Genomic DNA, 16,075 nt, shown 5'->3' with positions numbered 1-16,075 from the left:
GAACAGAACTTATGTCAATCAGTTAAATGATCACTACTTAAGATCATCTACTGTGCACTCATCCTTAGGTCTAAATGTAATATCTTAAAGACCTCTTGGTAGTTTTACAATTGTTTATACTCTTATGTCTTCCCTAATTATGTTATTTCAGGCTACTTTAGTGCGATCTCAGGACAGCAATCCTTCCCAAGTATGCTTATAAACAATACCATACATTGATCTTTAATGAAATACACATAAATGTCACCTCTCTTGATCAAATGTGACCTAAAAACAACTGTGCTAGAAAGCCAAAGGGCTTTAGAGATATTACAATACACATGAAGAAATCAACCTTACATGAAACTGAAGGAAAACAGGGAATGTCATTGAGCAATGAAGCTCCGTGCTGTCAGTGCCCTACCTCTGAGCAGAAGCCTTGGGATGTTTCTCCTCCAGTCTCCTCACCAGTGCCACTGTCAGCTGCCCTGTCTCCCCAAGAGAACCTTCTGGCATCAAATGGGTGTCTGAAGGCTCCGACAGTTGCTCCAAACCAGGGATGCTGGCACTTTCTTGCAGAACCTAATAAATAAAATATAGGAATAAGTAGCTCTTTTTCACTGAGTGGAAACATCTAAACTATCTATTTCCTGAAAATTTAACATTACACTTTTCATGGTTCTTCTTCAGTCTTCTTCATCATGCAAATGAATCATTTCTATGTGGCCAGAACAAAAGAAAGCAGTCATCAAAAAAAGCTAGTGTGTCAACATTTTTCAATAAAATAATGTTTTTATAAGTATAAAGATGTTTATACAAATACTAATGTACATACCAAGATATATATTATGTGCATGATTATAAACAATATGTAACATTAAGATGTAAATTCTTGTTTGCCTCCTGAAAACAACGCACATATTTTTCTCTTTTCAAAGTACATTTTAGAGATCTATTTCTGTCTTGCCTCTGGCTCACTGCACTGACCTCTCCTGCTAAGCTGCTGCCATGTTCCTGATGAGCTGTGGTCCAGGTGCCATGGTGAATGTGATACTCTGTCTGGGTCACATCCATTTGTGCCTTTAGCTCTTCTAGGTAGGTCAGAACAAACTGAGGATAAGCCTGTAGGAAAAGAGGAAAAATGTAACAGTAGCCTTTTAAGCAACAGCCACAAATCTATCCAACTAGAATGATGGGGTCATAGACTAGATTAATAGTAAAAAGGTGTAGCTAATAAGCTTTGCACTCCATTATCAATTTCAGATCAAAATCAAGCCAAATAATTTTCATATTACAATTTCTAATTTGTTGTTTACTTCGATCAAGTTTAACTTGATTGCTAATCTTCACTCTTAGATAAGATTAAAATATTAAAGCCATGTTATCTACACTAATAAAAGACAAACATGCAAATTGACTGTACCTTTGCCACATCTTAAGCCATGCCCACTAGCCAATCAGAGCGACTATATGCAAATTAACCCAACCAAGATGGCGGCCAGCATCCATGGAGCTGGAGCAAGCAGGCTTGCTTGCCCCAATGATGGAGGAAGCCAAGCTGCCGAGAAGGCTCTGAGCTCCACTCAAAGCAACAAAGTTTCAATTATAGAAGGTAAATAAACCCCAGATACCTGCTTTCAGCTGACTGTGGCCACAGAGCTGGAGCGCCCAGGAGGCTTCCCTCCTGCCTGCCCTGGCTGGCTCTGAGCTTTACTCAAAGCAATAAAGTTTCAATTATAGAAGGTAAATAAATTCCAGAATTTAAAAGAAAAAAAGGAGAGGCTGGGAGCCAGCCTGAAGGGGGTGTGGCCAGCCTGAAAACAGCCATCAGCCCCTCACCCAGTCTGGCCAAACCTCCATGGGGTGAGGGTTCCCACTGGGGTGCCTGGCCAGTCTTGGTGAGGGGCTGAGGGCCGTTTTCAGGCTGGCCAAGCCCCTCCAGCAACGGAAGTTCCCAGCATCTCCTTTTTTTCTTTTTTTTGACCAGCCTACAAACAGCCATCAGCTTCTCACCCAGGCTGGCCAGGCACCCCAGTGGGGACCCTCACCCTGAAGGGGGTGTGACCAGCTCCAAACAGCCATCAGCCTCTCACCCAGGCTGGCCAGGCACCCCAGCGGCACCCCCACCCTGATCCGGGACACCCTTCAGGGCAAACCAGCCAGCCCCCACCTGTGCACCAGGCCTCTATCCTATATAATTAAATGGTAATATGCAAATTGACCCTAACAGCAGAACGATTGGGAATGACTGGTCACTATGACACACACTGATCGCCAGGGGGCAGACGCTCAATGCAGGAACTGCCCCCTGGTGGTCAGTGCACTCCCACAGGGGGAGCTCTGCTCAGCCACAAGCCAGGCTGATGGCTGCCAGTACAGTGGTGGTGGTGGGAGCCTCTCTCACCTCCTCAGCAGCACTAAGGATGTCCGACTGCAGCTTAGGTCTGCTCCCTGCTGGTAAGTGGACATCCCCCAAGGGCTGCTGGGCTGACAGAGGGATGTCTGACTGCAAGCTTGGGCCCAATCCCCCAGGGAGCGGGCCTAAGCCAGCAGGTGGACATCCTCTGAGGGGTCCCAGACTGCAAGAGGGCATAGGCCGGGCTGAGGGACCTCCCTGAGTGCACAAATTTTTGTGCACTGGGCCTCTAGTATATTAATAATAATAGCTAGCATTTATTGAGTTATTTCCACATAAAAGGTATTATTGTAAAAGACATTGCATATATGTAATATGTAGTTACTATATTGTTTGGGAATATTCAAATCTTCTCTATAAGACAAGAAAACAAATGGGATGGAGGAAATTCATTAGCTGCATTAAACATAAGCAAATTAGTAACCTGAGAAGTGTCAGACAGAAATTAAGTAGAGCAAATGTATATGAACATAGATAGAAAGGGGTAGAAGGAAAAGTAGCCATTTAATAGTCATGATTTACTAAATAACAAAGCAACAAATATGTATGTTACACTAACCATAAATGAAGCACGTGAGACTCACAAACATCATGAGATCTGTAATTGGCCACCCACTGCTGACTCATGTTGGATCCTCCGCTGGATAAAGTCCATAGCTGCCCATCAAGCTAACTGGGGAGCACAGTTATTAGCCAAGTGTATTTGCCAAGCAGCTCTCTCACAGAGCCAGTGTGTGTCACCGCCTCAGGCACCTTTTCTCCATTACGCCCCCTTGATCAAATTTCAACTCTGGTCCTTGTGACCACATCACTAGCAGGGAAGAGTAATGCAACACAAAGAGATTCAACTAACATGGCCCTTCAACCCACTTGCACCTTAAGAGTGTTAACCTAGCCCATTTCTTTTCCCATACATTTTGCTTTGTATTTTGAATCCATTTAACAAACATGATTTGAGCATTTTAATTTGGTCGATGTATCTTTTTGTTCCATGAGCTCTAAGATAGTCTATCTAAGAGCATATTTGGAGACTACTGTTGCATCAAAGCTATTTCCCACATGATAATATATTTACATTTTAATCTTTGCAACAGCTCTTTGAAATAAGTATTATTATGTTCATCTTAAAGACAAAACAAAACAAAACAAAAAATGACACAGGGAGATTAAGCTACTGCTCAGTGTCATCCAGTGTTTACCAGGACATAAGTTCTATACAGCCCCAAATATGATATAAACTCCTCTTTATTAAGGTGTGGAACTACAATTCTAACAAAAAATAAGAGAAGGTATTCAATGAATAATTAAAGGCACTAAAGTCCTTATATTCTTCTGGGGAAAGTGATATTGAATAACTAAACTTTGTTAGAAAATGTACAACTAAATGTGCATGTTAAAATTGTAAGGGACCCCAAAACCTTAAATGCATATTACTAAGTAAAAAAAAAAAAAGCCAACCTGGCCCTAGCTGATTTGGCTCACTGGGTAGAGCACTGGCCTGCAGACTAAAGGGTCCTGGATTTGGTTCCGGTCAAGGTACATGCCCAGGTTGTGGGCTCGATCCCCAGTGGGGGCCTGCAAGAGCATCAGTGATTCTCTCTCATTGATGTTTTTTATCTCTCTCTCCCTCTCCCTTCCTCTCTGAAATGAATAAAAATATATTTTTTAAAAAGCCCACCTGAAAGGCTATAACTGTATGATGCCAATTATGTGATGAAGAAATCATCTGCATCTCTCTGATGTTTAGTGATGTTGAGCATCTTTTCATATGTGTCTGTTGGTCATCTTTCTCTTTAAAGAAATGTCTATTCAAGACCTCTGCCTACTTTTAAATTTGATTGTTTGTTTTTATGGTGTTGAGTTGTAAGAGATCTTTATAAATTTTGGATATTAATCCCTTATTGTATGTGTCATTGGCAAATATCTCCTCCCATTCAGTAGGTTGTCATTCTGTTTTTGTTGGTGGTTTCCTTTGCTCTGCAAAAACTTTTTAGTTTGATGTAGTCCCATTTGTTAATTTTTTTCTTTTGTTTCCCTTACCCATGGATATTTGTCAAAAAAAATAATGCTAAGAGAAATGCCAAAGATTTTACTTCCTATGTTTTCTTCTAGGAGTTTTAAAGTTTCAAGTCTTACCTTTAAATCTTTAATCCATTTTGAGTTTATTCTTGTATATGGTATAAGTAAATGGTCTAGTTTCATTTTTTGCTCATATCTGTCCAATTTCCCAACACCATTTGTTGAATAGACTGTCTTTATCCTATTGTATGTTCTTGCTGAGGCTGAACCTTTTTATTTGGTTTGGCTATTTTGAGTTTTCTTCTGTCATGTATTTCCTTTTAATGCCCTTTGCTTATTTTTCTATTAAAGTGTTTATCCTTTTCTGTTATAACAGGCTTATTATACATTAAGTATTATTCAATTTTCTCACACTTATATTGCAAAGATTTTCCCTATTTGCCATATTTCTCTACTTACTTTTGCTTATGCTATTTTAGATATAGAAGTTTTAAAATATTTTTATATACTTTAAAGCCATTAGTCTTTTCCTTTATGGATTTTATCTTTTTTGCATGTTCATAAAGATATCCACTGACTGCTACTGTGGGTTAGATACTTTAATCCATGCTTTCTTCTAGATATTTTATGGTTCCATGTTTAAGTTTAAATACTTAATTTAGCTGAAACTGGTAGTTTGCATAAAGGAAGTAATTTAACTTTATCATTTCGCAAAATAATAGAGGGATGGTCAGCATTAAAAATAAACAAACAAAAGAAAATATTATCCAAGTGAAAACAGTAACAAAGTGCACTATAGTGTTTAAATTTGTCCATTATTATCATAAATAGCTACAAATTATTGATTAGCTAGAATCAATATGCCAGAATCTATTGATAGGCCAGAATCTGTGCCAAATACTCAAAATGCTGGTATGAATATCTCTATTTTGTAGACAATGAATGTGAAGTTCAGAAAGGTTAAATGACTTGCCTAAGGTTACACAGCTAAGTAGTAGAGCCAAGATTAGTTATTAATATCCTGAAGCAGTAATTCTTTTTTTTAAATGAATGAAATGAGCTCCATTTATGAACCAGCTGCAAATAATTATCAAATTATCCTCCATTTTAGCCTTAACTAGATGGATATAGTTGTGGATATGACTAAATTTAGATCTAATTACAATTTCTAAAACTCTATAAGAACGAAATGACTCATGAAAATAGTTTTGCTCTGTGAATCTAAAATAACTTTAATTTAAAAAATCAGCGATTGTCTTTGGGAATGTGACATTGAAATTTTTAGAATCAAAATTTTCTTTAAAATAATATGTTTAAAACACAAAATAATGCATGATGCAGCTATGAGGGAAAAGGCCTGCCATTTTTGACAACATGGATGGCACTTACGGGTATTATGCTAAGTGAGATAAGTCAGACAGAGAAAAACAAATACTGTATGATATCACTTAAGTGTGGAATCTAAAAACGCCAAACTCATAAAAACAGAGAGAAGACTGGGGGTTACCAGGAGTGTGGGGAATTAGGTGATGTTGTTTAAGGATACAAACTTGCAACTAGTAGATAAATAAGGTCTGGAGATCTAATGCACAGCATAGTGTTTATGGCCAATAATATTGTATTATAACTTCAAACTTGTGAAGAGAGTAGATCTTAATCTTACCTCAAAAAGAAGTGGTAATTATGTGATGTGATTGAGGTGTTAGCTAATGCTATAGTGGGAATCATATGGCAATACATACTTGTAACAAATCAATATATTGAACAACATATACAATGTTATACATCAATTATATCTCAATAAAAATAAAGAATTAAATTAAATTAAGATAAAAGAAAGAAAACTGAGGACCTGACATACTGGGTGGTTTCATAGCAATAAATTATAGAAAATTATTTTTGGCTTTGGAAAACTAGTGTTTTAAAGTCAAATAAAACCTCAGAAGAAAGTATTAAATTATAAACTTCTAGGCACAGAGTAAAATCACTTGTGCACACAAAGCATTTCTTGCTCTCGACAACAGAGAGTGCATTTTATACAAATCTGGAATGGAAAAACTTAGGAAGAAAAGCTCTGGCTTACAAAGTCCTTACCTTAGAATAAATGCAGCCATCAGTTCCAAACACCCACTTCTGAGAATCATTTTCTTTATGTCTATAATGAAAATGTAATTAGAGATTGACAACTTTTCTCCTCATTGAAACGTTCTCTAGGTTTCAAATAAAAACATCATTTTCCATATCACCTGGCAAGAGGACTGCCCACACTCTACCACGGATTCTACCATACCATCGTCACTGCCACCTCAGGAGCTAAAGCCTCTCTCAGACCACCAATTCCTTTGGTACACACAGTGCTGTGGAGTCTGGGGGGTGGCGGGGGATAGGGAGTGTTGTCTGTGTGTGTATTACCAATGGCAATAGTGATTAAGGATTTTAGAGAATAACTAGAATTGCTAAGAATATCATAGAAATCTCTGCCCCCCCCCCCCCAAAAATATCCTCGGTGACATAGAAAGGGGCTTAATTAAGTATAATGATTAAGAAAATGGGATGGAAAAAGATACCATGGAAAATTAGAAACCTTAGGCACCTGTTTCTGAAATGACCAGAAAATTTTATTAAGAAACATGAAATTTCCTGAGCTAAATCTAAGAAAGACAAACTAAAATGTGATGAAGTGAGTCATACTTAAATTAACTAATCAGGTATTCGTTAATATTTAGAAACCTTGCAAAAGTAGGACAAATGAATTAAATTAAGTGTAATGGGATGTTAAAGAAGACTTTTCCTACTGCCTCTGAGTTTTGACAGGAACATTAATGGTTGAGAATAGGTGGTGGCAGGTAATGCTCTGTTCCAAAGCAAGGGGCTCTCTGATCTGGGCAGAACATGGGAAGGCAGCAGTCCCAAACTGTTCCAGTGCATATGTACCTTTCACTCACATCCAGTTTACATATGAAAATGTGAAGAACACGTGGGTATGTCTCAGATTTTGATTCAGAAGGTCTGGACCCCCAGAAATTCACTGTAATAGATGTTGCAAGTGATGCAACTGCTGTATAAGAACTCTGGGAGCCCTACTTGGTTTGGCTCAGTGGATAGAGCGTCGGCCTGTGGACTGAAGGGTCTCAGGTTTGATTCCAGTGAAGGGCACATGCCCAGGTTGCGAACTTGATCCCCAGTGTGGGGTGTGCAGGAAGCAGCCGATCATTGATTCTCTCTCATCATTGATGTTTCTATCTCTCCCTCCCTCTCCCTTCCTTTCTGAAATCAATAAAATATATTTTTTTAAAAAGGAAGTCTGGGAATGTGTATGTGTATAGATTATGGACCCGACTTTGAGAAACACTGAACTAGAATGATGAGGGTAGGTGAGGAAGAAATAACTGCATACATAAAACATTATAAAAGAAGAACTGATTTGGTGATTGACTAAATGGGGTGGAGGTTAAAGAGAATAGACAAGGTTAATTCTCAGATGTCAATTTGGGGTTAAAAACAAAAGAGAGAAACATGACACTATTAGAAGAGTGAAATTAGAATGGAGGAGAGGGAAGCAGAGAAGTGAGGAAATATGAAGAATTCTATACTTAGGTAAACATTTGTTTATGGAACATTGTTCAAGGCTTACCTGATACCTAAGCTAAAAATCCCATTCTCAGGCTTGAGACAAATGTAATGGTTGCTCAATTTCAGCATTGGGTGGGGTGGGATGTGTTGAGAGAGGTTAATCTTTCTAGAGATCTTTGTATTTTATAATTAATAAAGGAAAAAATCAGCGTTTAATAGATGTCTTAGGGTCCAGAACTAAAATTTATGATGATAATAATATTAATTAATACCTAAAAAAAATTCCTTTGAAATATTCCGTTTGTCAGAGGCTCTAAGCAAAAAGGCATTCATGAGCACAGTTCAGTTTGGGGGAAATTTCATAGGCTAATACTCATCGTTTCTCAGTTGACTAAAAGAAGGCTGGTCACCATGTTTCACAATTACAAATCCACATTCCCAACCAGTTTCAAATGGCTCTGGTGTCTTCCAATGCTACCTGGACCAAAAGTAGGATCCATAGAGACTGGGGAAAAGGGATTTCTACTCCATGATTCTTAACATGGTAAGAGTATAAAGAAGTTTCATCCATCAATGCACATATTGTGAAATTAAATGTGGGCAATTTTCTACCTGATGCTGACCTTTCTGATGGCATTATCTACATGTTTGAATATTACTTCGAAGTCCACTGCATGGCAAACAGTCCTTCCTACATTGGATACTTGATAGAGTCTACTACTCTGCTTTAATCTAACTCTCAAACTTTAAGACTTGACTAATGAGATGATTTCAATCTCTCTGAATACCTGGTGATGTGCTGTCTACTTACTTGTCTTTATCTCTCTACACCTAGCATTACAGACCCACTTGTTCATTGTGTCCAATGGTGTCCTTAAAGAAGTATTTGTTTAACCTAGTCTAGATTAATGTTGGCCAATTATCACACTATTTTTAGCAAGACCTAAATGTGGGAGGAGGAGAGAGAAGTTGGCAAAAAAAGTATAACTAAAAGATTAACATTGAAATAAGGAAAACAGTAAGGATTACCAGACAGGTAATGGAAACCAATAAAGCAGGCTAAAGCTAGTGTGAGGGTGGCAATTGGGAATGGTGGAGAATGTAGCAAACCAGAGGGTATATGTTCTATCTAAATGGGGAATCTGTTCCTGCATGACTAGTGCCATGAGAGAATGAAAGTCCATTGCACCCCATTCTTCTTTTTTTTTTAAGAAAAAACAGAAATTTGTATTTTTGTGTGAAATCTCCATATGTCTATAGGCTTACCACTAATTCAAAAAATATAATAATGTGCAGGCCAAACAAAATCCATGGTTCCCCAATATTTAGTTTAATTTAACCTCTATGTATGAATGAGTGTGTGTGTGTGTGTGTGTGTGTGTGTTGCTTTAATTAGTTTAAGAATTTAATACTAAACGCCAGATTCTGCATACCCACATTCTTTAAAAATTAAGCAAAATTAAGATTTAATGGTGGCCTGAAGAAGAACTTTAGTTCTTTGATTTGTTTATAAGATGACCAAAAAAAACTTTTGGAGGAAACATATCTTTGACTTTGAAATTTATCATTTTTATCATTTTCAGATTACTTGGTAACAACATCATTGTTCTGCCTTTCATCCACTCATGGTCAGATGCACATCACAGAAAAATACTAAAAAGACAAATATGTGCAAGCACTTGATATATTGAATAAGAAAAAGATGAGTGACACCAAATGAGACATAACTGAACTAATGAGGCATGATCTGTTTACAATATTCTTTGTGAGTTGTCAGGTTGCTACTTTAAGTGCTAGTTCTATTATTTTTAGCATAGCTTTTGCTATGTCTTGATTCATAGCTTTTGTGAAAATTACATTATACTACTTAGGAGAAGAAAAGAAAATTTGTCTCCAGCAGCTGCTGGAGACATGAGGATACTTATTATTGTTTATAATGAACTATGGTTATGTTAAAAATAAATGTCATACAGGCACTTCAGATGCTGAGGAATAGATAAACATATTTGAAAGCATAAATCCAGAGTGAGGTAAGTCTGGATCCTTGTTGCTTTTTAAAGAACAAAACGTAGCTTCACAGTTAATGAGAACCTCTAGTTTTCCAAATCTTCTGCTATTTTGTCTCCATCTTACAGTAGATTTTGTTTTTCAAAAAAGGTGAGTTGAATTAATAGAAAGGCAAATGATCCTATTTGCATAGGGATCCACCCTTTCTACTGCCCATTTCTCCCTCTCACCCCCTCTCTCGTCTTTCCTTCCTTTCTAAAGTAAACCATATCCTTTCCTGTCAATAGAGATTTTCAAATAAAACTACCTTTTTAATTTTTTTAATCATCTCTTTCCTTGCCCACGCTCTATTCTCCATAGGCAACAAGGACATCCAGTTTGAGGCTTCAGTCCCACCCAGTTCTATGACAATCCTGGCCAGAGTAGCATGTGAAGAACTTCAGTGTGCTGAGACCACATCAACACTAGTTTTAGTATTCAGTTAGCTAATATTAAATTTAGTATTTAGTATTCAGTTTAGTATTTAGTTTTCATTCCTGGGCATGAAAAGCATGTTCATCAAGTGATATGTAAAACCTTTCCAAACACCTGCCATTTCAACTAGACCACTGATAACTCTCCCATGGAGAGTGGTCGTTCTTCACCATTTCCCTGCAGCGGTTCTCAACCTGTGGGTCGTGAACAATGAAAATACATCCTGCATATTAGATATTTACATTACGATTCATAACAGTAGCAAAATTACAGTTATGAAGTAGCAACGAAAATAATTTTATGGTTGGGGGTCACCACAACATGAGGCACTGTATTAAAGGGTCGCGGCATCAGGAAGGTTGAGAACCACTGCAAGGTAACCACTTAGTCACTCTTTACCCATCGAGTTGACTTTTTGTTTGTTTTATTTTCTCAGTTTTGTTTTGTTTTGTTTTTCTCTTTTTAAATACAACTATTGAGGAATAATTGACATACAATGTAAAGTTTCTCACATATCACTAATATTTGGTTCATTTTTTTTTCCAATTTTCTCTGTGGCTTTCATTGTTAATAGTTTCTATTGTTTTCTCTTCAAGTTCATTAATATTTTCTTCCACATTTTCTGCCATCAGTCATATATTTTTCATTTTATAAATTTCCATTTTCATCTCTAGAAATTGGATTTGAGTCTTGTATATCTTCCACGTCTCTACTTAATATGTTTAATCTTTTCCCTTGCTTCCTAAATATATGGAATACAGTTATAACAATTGTTTTAATTTCCTGTATGTTAATTCTATAATCTGTATAATTTCTGGGTCAGTTACAATTGACTGATTTTTTTATTTGTCATAACAAATAGAGCTAAAGCCTCTGTGGTTCCATGTCCCATGGTTTGGCCTTGTCATTATCATCATACGTTGATCCTTGATATGTCTCTAGTTTATAGTACTGATTCTGCTGCAGAAATCTTGTTACCCATTCCACATACAGCATCACATCAACCTGGGACTTGATTTGGGTTTGTTTATCCTTCTTGGGAACTGTGTGTTTAGGATACTACTAGCACTAGCTAGTTTGCATGCTGCCAAGCTAATGCCTCCCTCTTCCTTTTCCTATGTTTCTCAATGAATGTACCCTACTAATCCACTGAAATATCTGCTACCATGCTTGACACTAATTGGCAATGGTCTGACTAGACTTTGACGTGCAGACATTGTAGTGTTGTGGCTAAGAGTAAGTTGTAGAGCCTGACTGCTTAGGTTTGCATTCCTGCCCAGCCACTTAGCAGGCTCGACCTTGAGTAAATGATTGACTTCTCTATGATTCAATTTCCTCAACTGTAAAGATAATTATAATAATATATGCCTTCTCCAGTTGTTGTGAGGATTAACTGTGACAATATAATATAAAGAAATTAGAATAGTGTTGGGCTCAGAAATTAATTTTTGTTAGAGTACCAGGTATAGCCAGAATTTACACATGTGAATCTGACTCTGTAGATCACATTCCTAATCATGATGTGATATTCTAATACCTGTTGAACAATCTGTTTCACATATTGGAGAAAATTTCCCTTCTGTACAGAGGCTGGGCTAGTTTTTCTGGTGCTTAAATGCCCTACTTCTGGTTTCAGCCCTAAGCACAAACCTACTGCCTATCCATCTAAACAAAAAAACAGAAAGGGCACTTTCAGTGCTTTACAAGCCATCAATATCTTGTCTCCTTAATTTTTCTTTTACAGTTCAATATTTTATATTTAGAAGATGGAGAAAAGGTTAGGAGCACACATAGAACATTACATTTTTAATTATCAATCAAAATAGAGATAAAGAAATGAGTTCAATAATTATAGAGTAAAGCAGCAGCTTGTCTACAGAATAGGTACATGTTGAAGGCCAACACTTTGCTGTTTAAAATATCTAAGAATCACTACCAAACTAAGTGGGATATGTTTTCAAGCTTATTTCAGATTAGAAAAATTAATAATCATGTTGTGAACATAAATTTAAATACCTAATGAACATCTATCTAAGCAGTATAATTTGACTGTTCAGAAATTTTGAAACGAACATTTATTGTTTTGAGCTAAGTAATGTATGGGTATTACCTTTTCTGGAGGATTAATTTATATCCTTCCAGTGATGTTCCCTCAGTGGCCTTGACTCTGATTGGATGACCAATAGCTAGGCAGCCCTGAGTTATGGCTCGGCTCAAGATCATTCCAGTCTGCCAATGAATAGAGAAGGGAGACAGGTCTAAATAAGTTAAAAGAACCAGAAAATTCAACAATGTGTCACAAATAGTGAGGTCATTATGCCTGGATAACCCCGGATATTAACAGTTGCTGAAAGTGAAACACTACCCACAACTTAGCAGTCAGTGAGCCGTGCTCAGAATCAGTGAGCTTCCCTGTCCGACAAGGGTGGCATTTTATAGTTCAGTGCAAAATAAAACAGGGCTTGATATCTTCATTTGTCCTTCTTTTCTGTGCATATTTCACAGTGCAGCAATTGGGGGTCCATCACATGTCACTTCTTGTAGTTATAACTATAGAACTTCCTTGAAATATGCATGCACAGAAGAAAAAGTGCAGTGAACTGAAGATGGAAACAAATCCTTAACCTTCACACAACGTAAAGCTTTGCTCTGGGTCTAAATACCACGGGTTAAACATTTTAAGATGACTCGTGAGCTGCATTTGTTTTAAACGTTGAAATTCTCTAATAAGGAAATTGATGGGAATATTGTTTGAATGTCCATGTAACAATTTTCCTAGTGAATCAACACATTTTAAATAAGTGACAACAACTGACGAATTCATTTACACATTTGAGAATTTGTGGCATGCAAAATTCTCTATTTTTACAGGTAAAAAAATTTTACTTTTTAAAAAAGCTCTAGCTGGTTTGGCTCAGTGGATAGAGTGTCAGCCTGCAGACTGAAGGATCCTGGCTTCCATTCCGGTCAAGGACATATGCCTGGGTTACAGGCTTTCTTCCCAGTAGGGGGTGTGCAGGAGGCAGCTGATCAGTGATTCTCTCTCATCTTTGATGTTTCTATCTCTCCCTCTCCCTTCCTCTCTGAAATCAATACAAATATATTTTAATAAATAAATAAATAAGGAAAAAATATTCAATCTAAAAACATTTTCAAAATCGTTTTCTTTTTTGCATGTAACTTATTTCTCAACGTTTTGTGGTGTGGGGAAGGAATATATGATGACTTAAGAAAATATTTATTTTTAATTTGGTTCTAATATAAGCACTGAATGGAATCCTCATTTGATAATGTTACAGAAAGGAAATGGCTGGGGATGAGAAAAAGAATCGCCATTTATTAAGCACTTTCTATCTACCAGACACCATGCTTGAACCTCAAACATGCCTTCTCATATGACTAACTTCATTTTATGGATGAGAAAACGGTGGCTCAGAGCAGCTAAGTAACTCTCCCCAGATGTATATTTTGAATATCATAAACTTCTAGAAACAGATACCAGAGAATTACAAAATAGAAGATCTAGGAAAGAACCTTCCATATCTACGGGTCCAATTGGTGACACAGGTGTTCAGTGCAGTGCTAAAACTAAAACACTTCCCTCAAGCTCATAAATTGGTCAAATATAGAGCAGTGTCGTGTATTACAGTGAAAAGATATGTTTTGAATCCAGAGAGACCAAGAATCCTTCTTCTACCCTTACTAGACTCAGTTTTTTTTCAGCTACATAATGAAAATCTGCAGTTTGTATAAGATTGAATGAGATAAGTGTGTATATAATGCCTAACATATAGCAGATGTTTAATAAAATGGCAGATATTATTATCAAATCAGACACAAAATACAACTTTAAAAGGGCTAGTACTTCAAGTCTCCAAGTTGGAAACAGATTTAAGAAGTATCTCATCTAACCTCATTCTGCCTTGTTATGTAAAATGAATACTATTTCTTAGTACATTTATGCCATAATTATTCTATATGTTTGTTTTGAACTCTCAGGGAAACTAAAAATAATAATTAAGGGCAATCTAAGATTTCACTAAGAAAATAGTTTTGAGCTCCTCTCCCCCACCCCAAACTAAGTAGCAGCAAACTTCCCTGGACTACTCTGCACCCACAGAAGTACTAAGAGGAAGCAAAATTAATCTATAGTGAAAGATGGAGGGAGACACAGGAAGGGTAGATACCACAGGAAGGGTAGAGAGGGCTGTGCCATCTCTTTCCAGACATAAATATTTGCTAGCAATTACAAAACGTATTTTAATAGTAAGAGAGAAGGGGAGGGTGATTATATGCTCTCAATTTAAATCAGATCCAAAAGTAAAATAATAAAGTAAAAAATTAGTGCTAACACATAGGTATAAATCTGTTAGGCATTGTTCACATTTTGTACTCAGGGATTACAAAGACCACATGCTGTCATTATATGGTGCTAATCCACCAGACTCCACAAAGCACAATAGTGAAGCCTGAGAGTGGAAGCAAATGACGTTCAGACAAATCTCAGGAAAATGGCAAGTCTATGGACTATACATAAGCTCTATGCTGGGTGTAGATATACTCTGGAGTATGAACAAATCAGCGCATCTAAAAGTGGACTGAATGCTCAGAGCCGGGGGGGCGGGGGGTGTCTACAGCGTTCCTCTGTAATAGACAACCCAAGTGCAGAGAAAGAGCATTTATTAAGGCCAGCAATTGATCATACTCTCACTTGCATGCTTGAGTGCATGAGGACCAGGTGAGCACATGGTAAGCCAGCCAGCACAGGACTTCACTCAGGGACAACAGACACTCTCAGGTACCTTCATGATCAGCCACACACTGGCTGCAGGCCACGGGGTCGATGGCACCATCTGACATCTGTTGCTCTCTTCACTATCTGAGGAACCCCACTTTCCAATGGAAACCGAGGCATGAAGGACGATACTGGAATCCACCTGTACCATGAGAACATGTATGCGTTCTTAACAGATTCTGAAGGTTAACCTTCCTCAACACACTTACCCAAAATAAGTTATCCTGGAACATCATGTTTCCAATTGAGAAGGGCTCTTTTGAAACAGCAGTGCTCAATCCCACTTGATTCAATTCAATTGATAGTTGTTGAGCACCGGTTCTGATAGGCAAGGCCCCAGACTGTGTGGTACATGATATTATAAAATACAGGGTAGGATAAAAGGTTTACAGTTGTTCATATGGAAAATAATATAATCTACACTAATAAAAGAGAAACATGGTAATTAGCATACGACCACTACCCTTCCCATTGGCTAATCAGCATATCCTTATGCAAATTAACTGTCAGCCAAGATGGCGGCCGGCAGCCAGGCAGCTGGAAGCGAACATGAGGCTTGCTTGCTTCAGTGACTGCAGACTCCAACGTTCCCCGCCTGACTTGCAGACCTCTGAGGTACAACTCTAAGAAACTATGTTGCAAATATAGAAGCTAAACAAAAGCCCAGAAACCAGCTTTCAGCCAGCCGGGATCTCAGAGCTAGAGTTATACATTGTTTCGATTATAGCAGCGGAAGCCTCAGAGCTAGAGCCAGAGCTAAAGCTGGCCCAGAATAAAAAAAAAAAAAAAAAAAAAAGGAAACAAGGAGCGGT

The 16,075-nt window shown here is 37.6% G+C and overlaps 1 protein-coding gene across 1 annotated transcript in view; it reads right to left on the bottom strand.

The window, feature by feature from the left end:
• LOC139018997 (doublecortin domain-containing protein 1-like) overlaps window positions 1–15,344 on the bottom strand; it is a 144,476-nt gene extending 129,132 nt beyond the window's left edge. Inside the window, 5 exon segments of the mRNA XM_070428123.1 lie at window positions 404–561; window positions 967–1,101; window positions 6,509–6,569; window positions 12,579–12,697; window positions 15,271–15,344. Coding sequence (XP_070284224.1) covers window positions 404–561; window positions 967–1,101; window positions 6,509–6,569; window positions 12,579–12,697; window positions 15,271–15,321 — 524 coding nt within the window. The 5' untranslated portion in view covers window positions 15,322–15,344.
• Window positions 15,345–16,075: the final 731 nt, after the last annotated feature.

This window comes from Myotis yumanensis, unplaced genomic scaffold (genome assembly GCF_028538775.1).
Source record: "Myotis yumanensis isolate MYYU_CA2020_CCGP unplaced genomic scaffold, mMyoYum1.0.hap1 SCAF_10, whole genome shotgun sequence".
NCBI classification, from domain to species: domain Eukaryota; kingdom Metazoa; phylum Chordata; class Mammalia; order Chiroptera; family Vespertilionidae; genus Myotis; species Myotis yumanensis.
The sequence above is the reverse complement of the archived record's forward strand: the minus strand, read 5'-3'. Positions and strand labels throughout refer to the sequence as shown.